At 38.5% G+C, this 10,000-nt stretch overlaps 1 protein-coding gene across 3 annotated transcripts in view; it reads right to left on the bottom strand.

Moving 5' to 3' along the window:
• Positions 1-10,000, bottom strand: part of ncanb (neurocan b) — a 492,017-nt gene that overhangs the window by 314,444 nt on the left and 167,573 nt on the right. For all 3 annotated transcript variants that reach the window (XM_061977842.1, XM_061977841.2, XM_061977843.2), the window contains exons 3-4: positions 4,539-4,768; positions 4,288-4,456 (exon numbers count right to left, since the gene is read on the bottom strand). In XM_061977842.1, the coding sequence (XP_061833826.1) occupies positions 4,288-4,456; positions 4,539-4,768 (399 nt within the window). The remainder of the gene's footprint in view (positions 1-4,287; positions 4,457-4,538; positions 4,769-10,000) is intronic.

The following is a 10,000-nucleotide window of genomic DNA, read 5'->3' as shown; positions in this document are numbered from 1 at the left end:
TCACGTTGTGAGCCACACTCGGTCTGGTTTCCTTGTTTGTTTTATGCAACCATTAGGTTGGATGATTTTTTGCTTCCTGTTTACATGCTAAGCTTTTGCGCTAGCTAGTCTCTTTGTTTGTATCCTGTATTTTTGTATTTGATATGATTTATAAGGAATTAATCATATTTTTACCTGCATGCTTTGTCCGGAGTTCCCACGATCCAAGCGGTAATATGTAGGGATGTCCGATAATGGATTTTTGCCGATATCCGATATTCCGATATTGTCCAACTCTTTAATTACCGATACCGATATCAACCGATACCGATATCAACCGATACATGCAGTCGTGGAATTAACACATTATTATGCCTAATTTGGACAACCAGGTATGGTGAAGATAAGGTACTGTTTAAAAAAATTAATACAATAAGATAAATAAATTAAAAACATTTTCTTGAATAAAAAATAAAGTAAAACAATACAAAAACAGTTACATAGAAACTAGTAATTAATGAAACTGAGTAAAATTAACTGTTAAAGGTTAGTACTATTAGTGGACCAGCAGCACGCACAATCATGTGTGCTTACGGACTGTATCCCTTGCAGACTGTATTGATATATATTGATATATAATGTAGGAACCAGAATATTAATAACAGAAAGAAAAAATCCTTTTGTGTGAATGAGTGTGAATGAGTGTAAATGGGGGAGGGAGGTTTTTTGGGTTGGTGCACTAATTGAATCTTGTGTTTTTAATGTTGATTTCATAAAAAAAATTAAAAAATAAAAATAAATAAAATGATACCGATGATAAAAAACGATAATTTCCGATATTACATTTTAACGCATTAATCGACCGATAATATCGGCAGAGCGATATTATTGGACATCTCTATTGTATAATAAACTTGCCAAGCTAGCAAGTAGCCTTTATGAAGCTGAATGTGCCAGGTCGTATTTTAATGCGTCCTACAAAGTGTTTATACTGTAAGTATTCTACTTATCACACACTTGATTGTAACATGCATTTTAGTTGTAGATTTCAATTCCAAATTCGGAGGTGTTGAAATCGCCATGTAAAATTGTTAATGGCAAAGCCAATGTAATTTAGCATTAAGCTAAAGCATTTTGTAAAAAGTGTGAAGTGAAGTGAAATATATTTACCCTATTTTTCGGACCATAGGGCGCACCGGATTAAAAGGCGCACTGCCGATGAGTGGGTCTATTCAGGCCTATGTTCATACAAAAGGTGCACCGGATGATAAGGCGCATTACAGGGGTCAGTGTCCCGTTAAAAACATCCAACCGGAACCCTCTAATAACTAAAGTTCCGTGGGTGAATTATGTAAGCACACTACAGTTTTTAGCGCTTTGATAGCTAGTCTACTGACAGATATAAGTAAGAACTTTACGCTACTTTATATTAGAAATGGCAACAGCAGAAGTTAAAGTTAAAGTTAAAGTACCAATGATTGTCACACACACACTAGGTGTGGTGAAATTTGTCCTCTGCATTTGACCCATCCCCTTGTTCAACCCCTGGGAGGTGAGGGGAGCAGTGGGCAGCAGCGGTGCCGCACCCTGGAATCATTTTTGGTGATTTAACCCCCAATTCCAACCCTTGATGCTCAGTGCCAAGCAGGGAGATGAATGCCACTTAAGAAGGTAGAGAAATAGAAGAAGCTTATCAACTACAGGGTCGGCACAAACTACAATGGCGGGAGCGCTCAAATTTCCAGTACTTATGCAGATCCCAAATACAGATCAGCAGGTACCAGAAGGTAAGAAAAGTTGTTTTTTCATAATATTGCGAAACAAAACGCCAGATAATATGTCTGCTAATAGGTGCCATTTTGCAGTCCTTATACACACACCATAATAATACTTGTGTGTTTAATGCGCCGACAATCCATCAAGCGGTGCAGCTTAATAGCTTACCGAAGTCGTACTAAAAATATTTTGACATATTTTTGAGCGCCGTGTGTAATGTTCTATATTCTCAATGGAACAATTAAAGTTTTGATGTTTCCTGGCATCATCTTGCAGTTTACACGTATCTCTTATGTGTGACTGTCATCTACTGGTCACACTTATCATTACACCATGAACCGAATTTAAATAGTTGAGGTCGGTAAGCACAACCAGATTTATGCCAAACATTAGGCACACCGGGTTAAAAGGCGCACTCTCGATTTGAGAAAATGTAAGGATTTTAATGTGCGCCTTATAGTCCGAAAAATACGGTATATAGCGCGTTTCTCTAGTGACTCAAAGCGCTTTACATGGTAAAACCCAATATCTAAGTTCGATTTAAACTAGTGGAGCATAACTTTACATACGAGTGTTTTCTACCAGACATACTTTCTTTGTTGGCATTGAAAATTGCAACATTACCTTGGGGCAGGCACACATTAAAAGGCATCATTAAGTACAAACCCCGTTTCCATATGAGTTGTGAAATTGTGTTAGATGTGAATATAAACGGAATACAATGATTTGCAAATCATTTTCAACTCATATTCAGTTGAATATGCTACAAAGACAACATATTTGATGTTCAATCTGATAAACTTTTTTTGCAAATAATCATTAACTTTAGAATTTGATGCCAGCAACACGTGACAAAGAAGTTGGGAGAGGTGGCAATAAATACTGAAAAAGTTGAGGAATGCTCTTCAAACACTTATTTGAAACATCCCACAGGTGAACAGGAAAATTGGGAACAGGTGGGTGCCATGATTGGGTATAAAAGTAGATTCCATGAAATGCTCAGTCATTCACAAACAAGGATGGAGCGAGGGTCACCACTTTGTCAACAAATGCATGAGCAAATTGTCAAACAGTTTAAGAAAAACCTTTCTCAACTAGCTATAGCAAGGAATTTAGGGATTTACCATCTACGGTCCGTAATATCATCAAAGGGTTCAGAGAATCTGGAGAAATCACTGCACGTAAGCAGCTAAGCCTGTGACCTTCGATCCCTCAGGCTGTACTGCATCAACAAGCGACATCAGTGTGTAAAGGATATCACCACATGGGCTCAGGAACACTTCATTAACCCACTGTCAGTACCTACAGTTGGTCGCTACATCTGTAAGTGCAAGTTAAAATTCTTCTTTGCAAGGAGAAAACCGTTTATCAACAACACCCAGAAACGCCGTCAGCTTCGCTGGGCCCGAGCTCATCTAAGATGGACTGATACAAAGTGGAAAAGTGTTGTGTGGTCTGACGAGTCCACATTTCAAATTGTTTTTGGAAACTGTGGACGTCGTGTCCTCCGGACCAAAGAGAAAAATAACCATCCGGATTGTTATAGGCGCAAAGTTGAAAAGTCAGCATCTGTGATGGTATGGGGGTGTATTAGTGCCCAAGACATGGGTAACTTACACATCTGTGAAGGCGCCATTAATGCTGAAAGGTACATACAGGTTTTGGAGCAACATATGTTGCCATCCAAGCAACGTTACCGTGGACGCCCCTGCTTATTTCAGCAAGACAATGCCAAGCCACATGTTACATCAACGTGGCTTCATAGTAAAAGAGTGCGGGTACTAGACTGGCCTGCCTGTAGTCCAGACCTGTCTCCCATTGAAAATGTGTGGCGCATTATGAAGCCTAAAATACCACAATGGAGACCCCCGGACTGTTGAACAACTTAAGCTGTACATCAAGCAAGAATGGGAAAGAATTCCACCTGAGAAGCTTAAAAAATGTGTCTCCTCAGTTCCCAAACGTTTACTGAGTGTTTATTAAAAGGAAAGGCCATGTAACACAGTGGTGAACATGCCCTTTCCCAACTACTTTGGCACGTGTTGCAGCCATGAAATTCTAAATTAATTATTATTTGCAAAAAAAAAATAAGTTTATGAGTTTGAACATCAAACATCTTGTCTTTGTAGTGCATTCAATTGAATATGGGTTGAAAAAAATTTGCAAATCATTGTATTCCATTTATATTTACATTGAACACAATTTCCCAACTCATGTGGAAACGGGGTTTGTATTTGCTGTTTGTTGAGTCTTATGTTGAGATGAGCAGTAATGACGTGTTTAGAACAGCAACGTGTTTCCTTAAACCGCCACATACCTGCTACAATGGTTTCATTTGTTTTAGACAAGTTACAGTGAGTAATAAACACTACGGTTTTCCCTTGCACAATTCAACGTGTCCGAAAAGGAGTAGGAAAAAGCAGAGCTGATTCAATCCGAGCCCTTCTCCATGCCTCAGCAATTTACCGATATTTGTATTTACTTTGGACTTAGACCTTAAAAAAAACGTATAAAAACTAATGTTCTGCTGACCTGTGACCTGCAACGGGACCATGTCTTGCTCGTCGTTGATGCCAACCACGACCGCGCAGCGGTACAGACCAGAGTCGCTGGATCGCAACCCCGTCAGAGCGAGACTGGCGTTGTATCGGTTCCTGTTGTAACCAGGCAGCGATACTCGGCCTTGGTAGGCCTTCTTCACCTAGTTGAAGAGGATTTGAATATGGATTAATAACGTGATGTTATCATGGAGAGTACGAGAGGTTCTTTATCGTTAACCATACCTTGACCACATTGTCTTTGGCCACCAGGACCGACTGCTCCTTCTGCGAGCCGTCAGAGCCTCGTTGGCCCCACACCTTGGACCACTTAATGCGGGGCGGCTCATGGGATGAACCGGCCCCGGGGCGCAGGGTGAAGATGCACGGGAGCAAAACTGTTTTGGACAGCTCCTCGCTAATGGTCTGATGGGTCACCTTCCTCATGTTCACCATGGTGTCAGCATCAGTTAGGCCTGAGGAGCAAAAGGAAGAGAGGAGAAGATGGGACCACTTGGTATTGCCTTGACTTTGTCGTCACTGCAACTTTCTGCTGTTGTTTGGAGGCAAAAAGGTGAGTTGGAAATATAACATCTTTAAAAGGTGGATTTTTGTATATTGAGGATAAAAGGTGACGTGCTGCCTTTAATAACGCCACTACAGATAGGTACCATTCACATCTGCAACGATACGGTGCTCAACAGTACCAATTCTCTGTACTTTTGTGTTCATGTGTTAAAAATAGTAATTGTTTAATGATGACATCTTTCTTTTAAACAATGAGCTGATAATGATAACGAGGGACATACTTGCCAACCTTGAGACCTCCGATTTCGGGAGGTGTGTGTGTGTGGGGGCGGGGGGGTGGTTGGAGTGGGGGCGTGGTTGGGGGCGTGGTTAAGAGGGGAGGAGTATATTTACAGCTAGAATTCACCAAGTATATATAGGAAAAACTTGACTTTCAGTGAATTCTAGCTATATATATATATATATATATATATATATATATACATATATATAAATAAGACAAATACATGAATTTCAGTGTTCATTTATTTACACATATACACACACATAACACTCATCTACTCATTGTTGAGTTAAGGGTTGAATTGTCCATCCTTGTTCTATTCTCTGTCACTATTTTTCTGCCCATGCTGAACACCCTCTCTGATGATGCATTCTGCTTCGTCTCCTTGTGTGCGCAGTTGTGCACTGCACTCTTCTAAAAGCCGTAGATGTTATTGTCACATATGCATGTACAGTAGATGGCAGTAATGTCCTGTTTAAGAGTGTCACAACATTGCTGTTTATGGCAGACAAACTGCTCTACGGTAGACGAAAACGTGACTGCTGTTGTTGTGTGTTGTTGCCGCGCTGGGAGGACGTTAATGAAACTGCCTAACAATAAACCCACATAAGAAACCAAGAACTCGCCCTCGATCATTCTACAGTTATAATGTGAATGGGCAGGCACGCTGTTTATATTATGGGAAAGCGGACGTGAAAACAGGCTGTCGAGACGTCACTCAGGTCCGCCTGAATTTCGGGAGATTTTCGGGAGAAAATTTGTCCTGGGAGGTTTTCGGAAGAGGCGCTGAATTTCGGGAGTCTCCCGGAAAATCCAGGAGGGTTGGCAAGTGTGACTAGGGATGTCCGATAATGGCTTTTTGCCGATATCCGATATTCCGATATTGTCCAACTCTTGAATTACCGATACCGATATCAACCGATACTGATACATACAGTCGTGGAATTAACACATTATTATGCCTAATTTGGACAACCAGGTATGGTGAAGATAAGGTACTTTTAAAAAATATTAATAAAATAAATAAAACATTTTCTTGAATAAAAAAGAAAGTAAAACAATATAAAAACAGTTACATAGAAACTAGGAATTAATGAAAATGAGTAAAATTAACTGTTAAAAGTTAGTACTATTAGTGGACCAGCAGCACGCACTATCATGTGTGCTTACGGACTGTATCCCTTGCAGACTGTATTGATATATATTGATATATAATGTAGGAACCTTTTGTGTGAATGGGGGAGGGAGGTTTTTTGGGTTAGTGCACTAATTGTAAGTGTATCTTGTGTTTTTTATGTTGATTTAATAAAAAAAAAAAAAAAACGATACCGATAATTAAAAAAAACGATACCGATAATTTCCGATATTACATATTTAAAGCATTTATCGCCCGATATTATTGGACATCTCTAATGATAACTTTTTTGTCCGTTTTTTATATCTTGTTTTCTTACACTTAAGATTGTAATTTGCAAGTATTATGTCGTAGATGATGCGTGCAGTTGCAGTTCCAAGATGTTAGATGGCAGTAGTGTATTGGCCACAGTACGAATAATGTATAATCATCATCAATGTATAATCACTCGCCATAAAGCAATAGATGATATCCGTCTATCACCTGACCGCTTCTATGTTAGCTCCCTCTCTTTATTTATAATGTATATTTTCTGCTGGATCTACTCTCTATTTTACGCTGCCCTTTTTTTGCTGCAGCTGTTACATATACTGTAATATTGTACATGGTAATTGTTACATATTGTATATAATATATTTTTATATAATTTAATATAATATCAGTATATTTTATATACTGTATATCTAATATGTAAATATTACATATATGTTATATTTTATATTGCTACTTGGGTAAATTTTTTGTCTACTTTATACCTGCATTTTCCTTTCCATCCTTACCCTTTCTATTCTTTATAACTGAGCTACGGTGTGCAACAATTTCCCTTGTGGATCAATAAAGTTTGTCTCAGTCTAAGTCTAAGTCGAACCAGGAAGTAGTCCGTGCTGTGAAGCTGAATGTGCCAGTCTCGTTTCATGTTGAGCCTTAAAAAGTGTATATACTGTAAGTATTGTACTCATTACACACCGGCTATTCAATTGTAACGTGCATCTTAGTTGAAGTGTTCATTGCCGAATTTGGAGGTGTTGAATTCGCCATGTAAAATCGATAAAAATAATCAGTACTAAAGCCAATATACAGTACAGGCCAAAAGTTTGGACACACCTTCTCATTCAATGCGTTTTCTTTATTTTCATGACTATTTACATTGTAGATTGTCACTGAAGGCATCACAACTATGAATGAACACGTGGAGTTATGTACTTAAAAAAGGTGAAACAACTGAAAACATGTCTCATATTTTAGTTTCTTCAAAATAGCCACCCTTTGCTCTGATTACTGCTTTGAACACTCTTGGCATTCTCTTGATGAGCTTCAAGAACACCTGTGAAGTGAAAACCATCTCAGGTGACTACCTCTTGAAGCTCAGTATATATATATATATATATATATATATATATACATATACACACTCATATATATACATATAAATATATATATACACATACACATATATGTACATATATACATATATATACATAAACACATATATATACATAAACACATATATATACATATATACATATACACATCTATATACATATACATACATATATACACATATATATATACATATACATACATATATATACACATACCTATATATATATACATATACATACATATATATATATACATATACATACATATATATATATACATATACATACATATATATATATATACATATACATACATAAATATACACATATATATATATATATATATATATATATATATATATATATATATATATATATATATATATACATATACACATATACATATATACATATACACATATACATATACATATACATATATATATATATATATATACACACATATATATACATATACACATATACATATACATATATATATATATATATATATATATGTGTGTGGGGAAAAAAATCACAAGACTATTTCTTCTCTACAGGCCTGTTTCATGAGGGGGGGTACCCTCAATCATCAGGAGATTTTAATGGGAGCATTCGCATACCATGGTTTATATAGGGCACAGAGTGTGTGGGTACAGGCTGGTGTAGGGGCGTGGTGATTGGCTCATGTGTTACCTAGGAGGTGTTTCAGTCTATGGCGGCATGCTGTTACAATTTCGCTGCGCATGTTGAGGGATGACAGGTCTGGACGGTAAATAATAAACAGTTTCTCTTTCAAGCATAGGTTGCATCTTTTATTACCACTATTGTAAGGTGTGCTGGATGCAAGAATTTGCCATGTTATTGAATATTCAACATTATTGTCTTTGAGGTCCCAAATGTGTTTGCTGAGTTCTGTGGTATTTCGCAGGTTTTGGTTCCTGAAAGAAGCCTTGTGGTTGTTCCATCTGGTTTTGAATTCTCCCTCGGTTAATCCTACATATGTGTCGGATGTGTTAATGTCCTTGCGTATTACCTTAGATTGGTAGACAACTGATGTTTGTAAGCACCCCCCGTTGAGAGGGCAATCAGGTTTCTTTCGACAGTTACAGTCTTTGTTGGTTTTGGAGTCGCTCTGTCCGGGGGCCGACGGCTCATTTGCAATTGTTTTGTTGTGGTTTGAGATGATTTGTCGTATATTGTTCATGCAGCTGTAGCTCAATTTAATGTTGTTCTTGTTGAATACTTTTCTTAGGGTGTTGTCTTTGGGAAAGTGTTTGTCAATCAGATTGAGGAATTTGTGTCCAATGTTAGTTGAGACGTTTTTGCTGTACGGGGGGTTGTACCAGATGTCGTCGTTTCGTTTTCTGTTCTTTTTTGGCTGGTTTCCTGGCGTGGGTTCATAGGTGAGGGTGAAATTGTATCCGCTTTCATCAAGGGCTTTTTGGTACGGGGGGGTTGCTTGGTCAAATTCAGCTTTGCTAGATGACAGCATCGATAGCCTTTTATTGATTCCGGTAGGTATTCTTTTCGTGGTGGTGGGTGGATGGTTGCTGTCATGGTGCACGTATTGGAGTGTTGTGTTGGGTTTCGTGAATGGTTGGTAGCTGTTATTTCTCAGGTTGAAAGTGACGTCAAGGAAGTTGACGGTTTGCTTGTTGGCTTCAATCGTGATCCGTAGGCCGTTCTCTTTGAAAATTTGGCATATGCGCTTCTTGGTATTCTCGCTGCTCCTTGGCGAGGCGCGACACACTGCCAGTCCGTCATCACGGTAAATACCAAGGTTCAGATTGAGGCTAGCGAGCTGGGAGAGGAGGAAACTCCCAACGAGTTCACACGTTTCTGCTCCGTCAAAACTTCCCATAGTGACGTCAAATGTTGCATTGTTCTTTTTTTGCCATGGTGTACTGTTGTGGATGAGAATGGAGTTTTTTGCGTGGATGATGATGTTTCTTTCGTTGCCTGTGATTGAGTCGTAGTCTGAGGCGAAGTCTAGTGCTTGAGTCAGTAGGTCTTGCGTGATGGAAGGGTAAAATTCTTCGATATCAAAGGAGATAAAGTTGTGCTGTTGTTTGTCTTGGATGTTGTTGAACCATTTGATTACTGCTGCTGTATTTTTCCATTGGTTGAGTGGTGTTTTGTCCTTGATTTTTGTGTTGACTCTGTCCAGGATTATTTTGCTGATTTTTCCTATTTCAGATTTAGTTGGGTTTATTAGTCGGCATGTTGGGTTATTTGCGAAGTTGGGTTTGTGGTCCTTCAATGTGATGAAGGCTTCCTTGTTGGCTGTGGTGTCCACCCTGTCCTCAATGTCCAGTTCAGCCGCGATCCTTTTATTTTCCAGGTGGATGTTCTGTAAGGTGTTGGGTTGCGCTTTTTT

Source organism: Nerophis lumbriciformis, linkage group LG18 (genome assembly GCF_033978685.3).
Source record: "Nerophis lumbriciformis linkage group LG18, RoL_Nlum_v2.1, whole genome shotgun sequence".
NCBI classification, from domain to species: domain Eukaryota; kingdom Metazoa; phylum Chordata; class Actinopteri; order Syngnathiformes; family Syngnathidae; genus Nerophis; species Nerophis lumbriciformis.
The sequence above is the reverse complement of the archived record's forward strand: the minus strand, read 5'-3'. Positions and strand labels throughout refer to the sequence as shown.